General features: G+C 49.2%; 1 protein-coding gene across 3 annotated transcripts in view; it reads left to right on the forward strand.

Annotated features, from left to right (window-relative positions):
- LOC146797002 (uncharacterized) overlaps positions 1–12322 on the forward strand; it is a 126073-nt gene that overhangs the window by 18875 nt on the left and 94876 nt on the right. For 2 of the 3 annotated variants that reach the window (XM_085629596.1, XM_085629598.1), the window contains exons 3-4: positions 4679–4742; positions 5683–5810. The exons of the other annotated variant lie outside the window; for it this stretch is intronic. In XM_085629596.1, coding sequence (XP_085485722.1) covers positions 4679–4742; positions 5683–5810 — 192 coding nt within the window. The remainder of the gene's footprint in view (positions 1–4678; positions 4743–5682; positions 5811–12322) is intronic. 3 annotated transcript variants of the gene reach the window in all.

Consider the following 12322-nt stretch of genomic DNA (forward strand, 5'->3'; position numbering starts at 1 on the left):
GTTGACAAATAAGAGTTTCTAGTCTGAAGTAAAGCGGCCATCCTCACATGTCCAACGTTTTGGCTCTGGGTGTCTTTGAACCCTAAATGCACCAGAAATTTGAATGGTGATACCATCCGGCAGCCTGTTCTGCTCAGCGTAAATGAAGGGGCAAAAAATGGAATGGAACAGAGGCACTACATTCTATACAGCTCCACCTTATGTGTCATTATAAATCCACTCGGAACCACCCTGCACTTTACGCTTCCTTGTGTGACCTTTGGTACATCAGCCTCTGCGTTTGGCAGGTTTGTGTCGCATTTCCATGAATCACAATAAGGGTTGTTTGTTGAAGATCTCTCAAATGGCTCTTGGCAGTCTGGAGAGCTTACCCAATAAAGACCACTTGCTCTGTCCCATCGTAGGCAGTTTAATGTCCATGGCCTTGAATGATTACAGTAGAGCGGGCAAGGTGCAGGAAGAACAGATTGAAAGATCTGTGATGATTCCTCGTCTCATGGACATGCTCATTTTAGTCAGAAGAACTTCACAGGCCCTCAGACCAAAACAGTCCAAAAATACGCATGGTAAAGGGAAGAGGACATAAAAGAAGGAATTGGGGAATTACGAATTGTTAAGAAAGTAACACTCTGATGTACTTGCGTGTCTCTGCCATGATGTCACACTGACGAATATTCAGTTGGTTACTAGTATAAAGCCTTGTTAAGGAAGTAAATAATTCATAAGGGCTCTTTCCACTTGTCATAGTGCCCCACTAATAGATATATGACAAACCTGTTGTGTTTAAGGCTGTGCCATGGAGCAATATTACCTCCTAGCATTCTCTGCTGTCTCATGTGCCTCGTACACAATTTTAAGTTTTGCTCTTTGTGGTATGTTTTGAGTATTGTGTTCTGGCTTATATCTGGGTTGGATGACAGGGTCTTGTGCAGGAATCTGAGGGTGTGTCGTGTAGGTGTGGTCAAAGCACTTTACTAGTTGCTTGAGGTTGATAACATGCCCATTGTCCAGTAGGGATAATCAATCAATCAATCAATCAAAGGCATTTATAAAGCGCACTACTCACCCGGAGGGTCTCAAGGCGCTGGGGGGGGGGGGGGGGTCCGCTACTGCTCGAACAGCCAGGTCTTGAGCTTCTTCCTGAAGGAGAGGTGGTCTTGGGTCAGGCGTAGTTCGGTGGGGAGGGCGTTCCAAGTCTTGGCGGCCAGGTGGGAGAAGGATCTACCTCCTGTTGTCGCTCTGTGGATGCGGGGGACGGCTGCGAGGGCGAGACTGGTCGAGCGGAGGTGGCGTTTGGGAGCGTAGAAGTTGAGGCGGCTGTTGAGGTAGGTCGGGCCTTGGTTGTGTAGGGCTTTGTGTGCGTGGGTGAGGAGCCGGAAGGTGATTCTTTTGTTGATCGAGAGCCAGTGCAGGTCTCTCAGGTGTCTGGAGATGTGAGTTCGTCTGGGGACGTCGAGGATGAGTCTCGCCGAGGCGTTCTGGATCCGCTGGAGTCTCTTCTGGAGCTTGGCGGTGGTACCGGCGTAGAGGGCGTTGCCGTAGTCCAGTCGACTGGTGACGAGGGCCTGGGTGACTGTTTTCCTGGTCTCGGTGGGGATCCACCGGAAGATCTTACGTAGCATGCGCAGGATGTTGAAACAGGACGAGGAGACGGCGTTGACTTGTCTGGTCATGGAGAGGGAGGAGTCCAGGATGAAGCCCAGGTTGCGTGCGTGGTCTGTCGGTTTGGGTGCGTTGCCCAGGGCAGGGGGCCACCAGGAGTCGTCCCAGGCGGAGGGTGAGGAGCCCAGGATGAGGACTTCCGTCTTGTCTGTGTTCAGTTTCAGGCGGCTGGTCGTCATCCACTCGGCCACGTTTTTCATCCCTTCGTGTAGGTTGGCTCTGGCGGTGGCGGGGTCGTTGGTCAGGGAGAGGATCAGCTGGGTGTCATCGGCGTAGGAGATGATGTTCAGGTTGTGTTGGCGTGCGATGGCCGCAAGGGGGCTCATGTAGACATTGAAGAGGGTGGGGCTGAGCGAGGAGCCCTGAGGGACGCCGCAGGTGACTTCCGTGGCTTCTGATCTGAACGGGGGCAGGCGGACTCTCTGTGTCCTTCCGGTGAGGAAGGAGATGATCCATTCCAGTGCCTTCTCCTTGATCCCGACGTTGCTGAGGCGCTGCACTAGGGTGCGGTGGCAGACAGTGTCGAATGCCGCGGAGAGGTCCAGGAGGATGAGGGCCGCTGTTTCTCCGTTGTCCAACAGGGTTCGGATGTCGTCTGTGGCAGCGATGAGGGCGGTCTCGGTGCTGTGGTTGGCCCGGAAGCCTGACTGGGAAGGGTCGAGGGAACCAGTCGTCTCGAGGAAGGCTGCCAGTTGCTTGTTGATGGTCTTCTCGATGACTTTGGCTGGAAACGGGAGGAGCGAGATGGGGCGGTAGTTCTTGAGTTCGGTGGGGTCCGCCGTTGGTTTCTTTAGTAGAGCGCTGAGTTCGGCGTGCTTCCAGCTCTCAGGGAAGGTGGCGGTGTTGAGGGAGGTGTTGATGATGTCCCGCAGGTGGGGTGCGATGACCGCGTCGGCCTTGTTGAAGATGTGGTGAGGGCAGGGGTCGGTTGGGGAACCGGAGTGGATGGAGTTCATCGTGCTGATGGTGTCTTCGAGGTTGATCGGTGTCCAGGCGTTGAGGGTGGTGGTGGGGGGCGTTGGTTTGGTCGTGGGGAGCGTTGGTTGTGTTCTGAAGCTGTTGTGTATGTCAGCGATCTTGTTGTGGAAGTAGGAGGCGAGGGAGTTGCAGAGGTCTTGCGATGGGGTGATGTCGTTGGTTCCGGCGTTGGGGTTGGAGAGCTCTCTGACGATGTTGAAGAGTTCCTTGCTGTTGTGTGCGTTGTTGTCCAACCGGTCCTTGAATGCTGTTTTCTTGGTGGCGTGGATCAGTTGATGGTGCCTTCGGGTGGCGAGCTTGAGGGTAGTCATGTTGTCCGGCGTTGGGTCTCTTCTCCATGCTTTCTCGAGGGCTCGGCAGTTCTTCTTGGAGCTCTTGAGTTCGTCGGTGAACCAAGGGGCCTTCTTGCTTCCGGGTCTGCTGGGTGGGGTCCTCAGAGGGGCAAGCTCGTCCGCGCAGGTGGAGATCCATTTCGTGAGGTTGTCGGCGGCTTGGCTGGGGTTCGGTGAGCTGGCGGGAGGGTGCTGGCTCAGGGATGTGGTGAGTTGTTCGGCTGTGATCTTGTTCCAGCTTCTTCGTGCGGCCTGTTGCTGGTGGTGGTGGACCGTGGTTCTTTTGAAGGTGAAGTGGATGCAGCTGTGGTCCGTCCAGTGGAGTCCAGTGGCGTGGCTGAAGGAGATGTCTTTGCTGGACGAGAAGATGGCGTCGAGTGTGTGTCCGGCGAGGTGGGTGGGGGTGGTCACCAGCTGCTTGAGTCCGAGGGTGGCGAGGTTGTCAAGCAGGGTGGTGGTGTTGCGGTCGTTGTTGTTCTCCAGGTGGAAGTTGATGTCCCCGAGGAGGATGTAGTCGGCCGAGGGGAGGGCGTGCGGGCTGATGAAGTCGGCGATGTCTTCGCTGAATTGAGTGCGTGGTCCCGGGGGTCGGTAGATCAGGGTGCCTCTGAGGGTGGTCTTGGGGTCGGTGTGGATCTGGAAGTGCAGGTGTTCGGCGGATGTCAGGGTGTTGTCGGCGTTGGTCGAGATACGGATGGTGTCTCTGTGGATGATGGCGATGCCTCCTCCAGTCTGGTTGTCGCGGTCTCTCCGGATGATCTTGTAGCCCTCTGGGACGGCGATGGCGATGTCGGGCGCTGAGGAGTCGTTCATCCAGGTTTCCGTGAGGAAGGCAGCGTCAGGAGCTGTGGTGTCGAGGAGGTTCCAGAGTTGAACGGCGTGTCTGTGGACGGAGCGGGTGTTGAGCAGGATGCACTTGAGGTGGTTGCTGCTGGTGTTCGGCTTGGCGGGTGCTGGTGCGGGGCAGGTCCGGATGCAGGTGAACTTGCAGGTGAGGCAGCTGAAGGGTCCGTGGGTGCGTCTCGGGGTGGCTCGGTAGCACCCGGGGGTTCGGCCGGTGTTGAGTGCGTTGAGGGTGGCGGCATCGTAAGTCAGGCGGGTGGGCTGGGGTCTGCGGGGGCCAGGGGTCCTGGCACTGGGCGCGATCCAGGCGCGGACGGGCGCAGACGGGCTTACCTTTGGCGCTCATTCGGTGCTCCCGCATATAGGATAGGATAGGTAGCTTTGTGCTTGTGTGTGTTAATTTGTGTTGACAAGTAGAGTTGGGGACACTGTTATTTGTTGTAAATGAATGTAGCCTTCAACCCAAACATGATATTGACTGTAAACTGAATGTAGGCGTCTCATGTCAGACCCAGACATGAGAGCGCAACATGCATGGAGAGGTTCACTGGGTTGGTGAGCCCAGTGCCAATGTCACAGGTAGGATAATGCTGAAGCAATGACCAGGTGTAATATATTGGAGTCATGGATCCCAATATATCAAAAATATTATGGGCCAAGAAAATCCAAAATATTACAGATGTGTAGTAAACCCCTCTAGGGTCAGCTCAGAGGCGTTTTTAAAGGGACCCAGACATTTACCCAGGTCCCAAAGCCCAGCTGGAGGGAAGAGTATAATCAGTAGTATGCCTGCATGCCAGACAGAATTGCTTCTCTGCTTCAGGGCCTTCTCTGACAGCTTGTGTTTTCATCTGTCCTGCTAGCGCTACGAAGTGATGCCCCACTTCTCTGACCGCTCTCTAATGAACATGGAGCGCGCTGCGACTGGTGAGTCCATTCAGGTTCTCCTCTTCTTTCTACTCAAACTCCATTGGTTTATGTTGTAGCTCTGTTTACAATACAGCACATGCAGCCTTCTCAGGAAACTATTGAGGTCGAAAAAAATGGTAGAGCAATATGATAATTAAAAAAGGAAAATACAAGAACGCTGTTAGAATCGTGGTTACAGCCGATCCCTTTTAATACGTCATTTGCCAGTTTTGATGGTGCAAAGAGAACTGTTTAAAACCAAGAACTTGTATTGTGTGTTTTTTTATTTTTTTAAAAGACCAAGGCACTAAAAAAGAAAGCTTATTATCGACTTGTATAGAAAGAGACTGAACCAGATGTCAGATTAACGGTGTGGAATGACTGACTACAGAGTTTAGCGCCTGTTTATTTGATAAACAGCCATTTATCAGAGCATTTGCGAAAGGTCTGGTGTGACTCCGTTTCTTATCTATGGATTGAGATGGTTTGGAATTGTCTTCTACAGAATGAGACTGACAAATGCTTTCAAAAACTGAAGTCAAGAAATAGACCGTACCATTAGGGTGGGCACAAATATCTGGCTATTCCATTCCTCTTCCAAATAAAGTCTGGTAGGTCCAAACCCCCAGCGCCTCTTGGTAGTGTCAACACAACAGAAGGGCGGTTAAGATTCTTGGTATTCCTGCAACACTTTCCCAACCACAGGGTCACTCTTCAGAGGCTGCCTCAAATGCGTATCTGGCAAAAGGCAATCTTTTGTGCAAATTTCTTCTCCATGTAGGAAAAACATGATTTATTGTCAAATTATGTAGTTTCTTTCTTTTTGGGCCTCTTGCATCCAAGTAATGTCACTGGTAGGACCAAAGAGATGCAGTGAGACAATCCTTCTGTGTCTACATTGAAGAAGTGGCCTTTGATACTGTTGTGTGGATAAATGCCTATTTCTCTTTGACTGCAGTACTGTTTGGGGTGAAACAGTATGGAGTTCACGTTAATGGTTATTTTAGGCGTGGAAGTGAGCTTTTTATGTGGATCGGCAGAAGGTCGCAGAACAAACCTACGTTCCCAGGCCTGCTGGACAACATGGTAAGGTGGATTCAAGTTACTTTACCATTACATTTTTACAGAAATTTTTGTTATGGGACCAATCATGTTCTTGTTCCCCTAGTGCTGCCTGGTGGTTAGATTAATTGTAACGCTAGTTAGTTGAGAAGGATTGGAATTGGGTTGAGCGGCTTCACAGATTAACTTCGTGTGTGAGAACACCACATGTATGTGTGTCTATGTGGGTGGGGCGGTGATATTTTTGTGGGACTAGAGTGGTGTTCTAGGTGTTCTGGTACAGATGTTTCTGTGTTGTATTAAATCAACTGCAAGAAAGGAGCTCAGGATAATGGGGCAAGTGGGAGCTGTGAATGGACAAATCGATTAAACGGAGTCGGACCGCTTATCGAATGGACTCGCCGTTTCCCGATGAGCCTGAGATGATTATTCACAGATTTGTGTTTGGCCAACAGCTTGCCTGAAGTCTGAGACCAGGAAACTGCTTGCGTTTTATTCAGATGTGTGGCACTGCTTGCAGACATCTGGCAGATGGTGAAAAACCTTTAACTTGAACACAAATAGTGGGATTTGACCGCAGAGGAGGTACATCGTGGCCAGTTTCTTCTCATGACCCTTTGGGTCCTACATGATACTCATGATTTTGATTATTATCTTGCCATTACTACCATCACCTGCATTTTTTTTAAATGTGTTTTATTACTAGTTCTACTGGAAGTCTATGCTGTGCTTGAACTACCTAGGTCTCTTTTTACGTTATGTGTTGCCTTTATTCTTGCTCTGTCTCTCTCCCCATCTGTCTCATTTCATTTCTCTCACTTCTTCACACTCCTCTCTGTCTCTTTCTCAGACCCCTCTCTATTATTCTTTCTTTCTGTGTACCTTAGCCCCCCCCTCTCTATCTCTCTCTGTGTACCTCAGATCACCTTCTCTCTCTTTCTGTCTCTCGCTGAACACACTTTGCATATGTTCTTAATGACAGCAATGTACACTTTTGCAAATCCCATAATATCTAGAAGGCACTTTTTCTGTTTCCATAATACGTCTGCCAGCACATTTTGCTGTTTTACATAAAGCTCCTAGTATGCACACTTTGCCAGTTTTATATTGCCGGAAGTGACCAAATGTGTGATGTTTTCTAGCTCTGGTTAGCGGAGTCTTGGCTCGTTACTTCCTTTAATGGAATTCACCATAAATGTTCAATCATTGGGTAAGAAGAACAGGAAACGTGATCATACACCTTGAATATGGCCTATAATCAGGTTGTATCAGTGGTACTCTCTTGGCTGTATCACTGCACATTCTCTGTATTCTTTACTTGCAAACTCTTATTGTATGATCGAAGGGATCCCAGAGATCACAGCAACCAAAACAGCACCGTCTCTTGAGGAATAGGCATAGGAACTGTAGACAATTCAACTCCAGTGATGCTCTAAATGATCTCACACTTTTTAATTTTACAAATACAGCATAGGAAGTTCCAGACCCCTGGTGCCAGTTAACTGATAAGCTCAGAGCTGAGAGATAGGCCTCCTTTGCTGACAGACCTCCAAGCTTCCTCTGTCGACAAGTGCTTCAATTGCTGATTAACATCTTATCTCAGGAAAACACACTTGGCTTCTGGGCAGGTTAAAAGGAAAAGGAAAGAGGCCAATTTCCAGTAATCACAATCTCTCTTCAGAAGCCACTTGGGTACTACAAGTCATGTTTACTTGCAGCCAAGGCAAGCGTTATCTCCACTCTCCTATTGTCTTCTCAAAATCTCTTCTGTGATTTATTCTAGGTTGTCTGCTTCTTAAAGCCTCCCGCATGTTATGCGTCATTGACAATCACCCGGACACACTCTCTTGAGCCTCTTATATTCTCTTGATTCGCGATATCTCTGAGGAAATCTCATCATCCAGAGCAACCACCCCCATTACGCCCCGAGTGAACTCTCTTGTCAGTAAAGTTACTGAGCTTCCTCTGCCGAATGCAGAAGTCAGTGTTATTAAAATTAGGCTTAGTTAGGTTCTCCTCAATCACCCCTTTCCAGTCGCAATTTTGAAATTTGACTCCTTACACAACTCCATCAATTATTTTTTAAGAGCAAGCACTGCGCTGAACGTCTGCAAGAAAGGTGCTATAAAACCTCTTTTTAACGAAGGTTAACCTTAATCTAGGAGACCTGAAAAACGATAGGCTTGTTAACGAATTTCCAGCATTTGTTACAATTATGGAGCAATTTCTGGCCAAGTTGCTACCTAGTAGCCTTAAGACCTTTGGGGGTGCTGGAATGAAACACAGACTGGCTTCCATGCTGGCCACAACACAGACTGTGTTGGTAGCCACACTTTTTGTCTTCAGGGCTATGTGCGACTTTCGATAAAGTTTACCATGCCAACATGATCAACCTTGTGGCTGGTTTTGGAGTGGCTGGTGAATGATTGCAACTTTTCTTCTTGGGTGAACCTTTCTTCATTTCCTCTAAAGAATGATCAGTGTGCTGTGGTATTCCCCAGGGCTCAGGTCTTTCACCTTTTTTTAATTTTTATTTTTCAGCTTGTATGTCATTTCAATATGCTACCTTGAACAAATAGAACTCAGATCTTTCCTGTACAGTGCAATGGCATCTCAGTAGGATTAGAGCAATTGTTAGAGAGCTAAGCACAAAAGATACAGCAATAGCCACACCGTGTGCTCCAAGTGTGTGCGTCTACTTAGCGGCCGGCCTCGGTTCAAGCAGGCGGTAGTATCAGGTGGGCCTCTTCTTGGCGCCTGTTTCAGAGACCACGCAGCTCAGACCCATTGTTCATATGGGTCCTGGTGTGCCTCCTTCAGAGCGTCGCCCGGGTCTTCCAGCTGGGTAAGCAAGTATCATTTCAGTAGCTGCCATATATCTCTTGGCCTTAAGGCTGGGGGCAGCAGTTCTGCGTATATGTCTAGCTGTGCATTGCAATATATGAGGTCAGCGATCCATTGCTTAAACTTGGGGGCCCTTACCCAACTGTTCACCATTAGCTGCTTTGCCAGCAGTAGAGCCAGGGCCGCACATTTCCTGTGTGGTGCCTCGATGTCTTTGACATAGACTAATAGAGCTACGATGGGGTCCAGTCGTATCTCTTCTTTCACCATGTTGGATAGCACTGCAGTGACCTCTTCCCAGTAGGTAAATACGTTGGAACTGCACCATGCCAGATGGAGGAACCCTGCCCCAGACAAACCACATCTGGCGCAGTGGTCAGCAGTGAGCAGTTCAAATGTATATAGCCTCACAGGCGTATAATAAAAGGGGTGCAGAAATGTATAATGTATGTCTCAGCAGGCTGCTAGTGGAGGTTAAACCTGTCGGCGCACAGCAAGCTTTCTACTGTTCCTCAGTGATATCTCAGCCCAGCTGCTTTTCCAATCCTAATCTAGTACCCTGTGGCTGCAGCGCTACTTCTTCCTGGGCCACTTTGTACAGCGTTGTAATCAGATCTTTAGTAGAGGGGGCAGTCAGCATCTATATAGCGTCGCAAAGACCTCAGCAGGCTCCTTTGGAAATCCTGGAAATGCTAGTCTGCAGCTACTTACCTAAAGTATATAAAGGTATCCAATGGGGAATGTGGGGGTCTACCCAGGAACTCTACCAGTGTGAGGAAGACACTCTGGCAATAAAGGCCGCCACAGACAGGCACGTTTTTTTGCTAGAAGGCTGGATATCACCAACTGCTCATGTGTGACTGGTAGCAGAGGGTGGAATACCAGTGAGCGGCAAGGAGAGTACAATACTTTCAGTACCACTCTCTTACCCAATCGTTCCTATGCTCTTATTGTGCATCCATCGTGGATCTGTCTTAAGTGATTTTGCAAAGAGATAGTCTAGTAAGGGAGGACAGGGGTCCGGGACAGACTGTCTTCCTCTATGGCTAGGTTGGAGCGAGCGGAATGAGCAGGGTGATGCTAGTAGTAAGCATAATGTGCCTGGGCACACAAATAATACATCTCCACATCTGGGTCTTCGAACGACCTCGATGGAATGGTAGCGTGAGTGTCTCCAACCCCAGGGTTGTTTTCCCGCCCATGTCAAGTGGAACAATTGGGTTATGAACAATGCGAAAAAGGCTGTCGCGAGCGGGAAAGGGATATTAAAGAATGTGTATATCCATTTCAGCAGGAGCATTATCTTAATAGTCTTATTCGCCCTGCCAGGGAGAGGGGGAGCAAGATCTAGCAGGTGATCTGGTGTTGAGTGTGGTGCCGTAATTAGCTCTTAGTACCGTTTTCTGTGTCCAGTGGACCCATGTGCCCAGATACTTAAGCTCGCTTGCGCACCATCTCTGGAAAGTCTGTTGGAAACGGCCCTGTGTTATCAGTTAGGGGAAAGATCTGTGATTTTCCTCAATCTTTTTGCACCCCTGAGAGTGCATGAAACTTCACAAATTCTAGCAAAATGGGCTTCATGCTCTCCCTCAGCTCGCCGACATAAAGGGTAATATCATCAGCATAGAGTGAGACTAGGAAGGGCCTGCTTGTATACCGTAAGGCGTAGTCGGAGTTCTGCTGCCTGAGTTTGGCAGCCAGGGACTCCACCACCAATACAAATAAGAGCGACGAGAGCGGACAACCCTGTCTACCGCAGTGGGACAAGTCAAAGGGTTCCAGACATTACCCATTTATATACACTCTGGCTACTGGCTGGGGTGTACAAGAGTCGTATCTATCTGTCGCTGGATGGGGGCATTCCCATCCTAGGTAGAACAGGAAATAGATGATCCCACTCTATGGAATCAAATGACTTAGTGGCATCAAAGAAATGGCCATGACATTTGTGTCTGGGTCAAAATCCTGTTGGAGGGCAAACAATGTGGGCAAGTTATGTGAAGGAGAGGGGCCAGGGTTGATTCCTGATTGACCCGGTCTCACCACCTGTGGCAGTAATAACGTTAGGCAGCTCGGGATGAGTTTGGCCAGTATTTTAGCATCTCAGTTTATCAACGTAAGCGGCCACTTTGAATCACATAGATGGGGGCCTTATCTGGCTTTCGCAGCATGATTAATACCGTCCCCCTCATGGACCGCAACAACATACCATTCTGTCAAGCCACCTCCTATACAGTGAGTATATTGTGTAAATCTCTTGCAAAATTCAGCTGGGAAGCCATCGGCTCCGGGTGTTTCACAGGTGGGGGGGTGGAGGGGGGGAGGGGAGTCGATAGCCGATGAAATTTCATCTAGTGTAAAGGGTTGTTTATGAAGAGCCTATGGGCATTGCTGTGCCACACCAGGGCGACATAAGCCAGAGAGTTCCCAATGTCTTCCCGGGGGTGGGTGTGAGTTGAGTTGTAGAGTGTTTTAAGGAATGCCACACATTCAGAAAGGAACTGTGTGGGGTCATGGTATTTCCCACCTTACGTTTTTTCTGTTTCAAGTGCTGGGTTAGCGGCTTTAGTTCTCACGATCTTAGCAGCTAGTGATTTTGCCAGCACCTCTCACTCACCGTAAGTTCTACCTCTCTCATACTTGCTCCTTTGATTGCTCTCCTTCTTTGCCACTCATATTGGGTAAGCTTGGTTCTGATCTGCTCAAGGGTGGCACCATCCGGTTTCTGGGCTAGTGACTGCTGAAGGGATCGGAGTTCACTTTCCAGCCTCGTTAGGTGATCACACAAGCTGGACTCTCCTTTGTTTAGCTGTGTAGAGGCCTTGCATGATGACCTTAAATGCCTTCCATATGGTGTCCATTTAGTTCACTGTGCTGTCATTACAGTTAAAGAAGTCAGTGATTTCAGTCTGTAGCTCATCTGCAAATGCCGGATCTAGTAGTGTGCTAGGAAAGAGGCGTCAGGGCAGCACTGCATTTTTCAAGCCAGGTATCTCAAGCCTTAGTAACACTGGTAAGTGGTTTGAGAGGGTACGTGCTATGTGCGTGGTTTCATGCACCCAGCTACTCACATCCCGAGTCACCAGTCAGTAGTCAAGTCTCGACCATCCGTTGTGCACCCCTGAGTAAAACGTGCCCACCCTGACCTGTGAATGTCTCGCCCCCCCCCCCATATATCCACCAGACAGTGGTCTTGGATTGTCGCCGTGGATGAGCGGCGGCTAGGCTCAGGTAATTGAGTGGTCCTGGAGCACACAATTAAAGTATTCTCCCCATTTCAGGGAGTGTGAACGTATTGAGAGGTTCTTACCCCTGAGCGAGTCAAAGAAGGTGGGGTAATCTAATATTGGGGCCATAGTAATTCACTAGACTGATCGTAGTGGTGCCCAGCCATCCCCAAACATTAGCAAAACAGCCCTAGGCATTTAATTGGAAACCTAGTGTGTGAAATGGGATACCCACTTTTATGATCACTACTCCACGTGAATAGGAAGAGTATGACAATAATAGCCTGTAGGCAGCTCACTGGGAAGCAAAGTTACACACCGAGTGTGTCAGTGTGGGTTTCCCGTGAAAAGGCTACCTGGACCTGGTGTCAGTCCAGATATGACAGGACCTGTCTCCTCTTGCATGGATTGCTGAAACCTCACACATTCCATGTTAAACAGGTTGTGAGCTAGGCAAGGCCTTGT

This window comes from Triturus cristatus, chromosome 10 (assembly GCF_964204655.1).
Source record: "Triturus cristatus chromosome 10, aTriCri1.1, whole genome shotgun sequence".
Taxonomy (NCBI): Eukaryota; Metazoa; Chordata; class Amphibia; order Caudata; family Salamandridae; genus Triturus; species Triturus cristatus.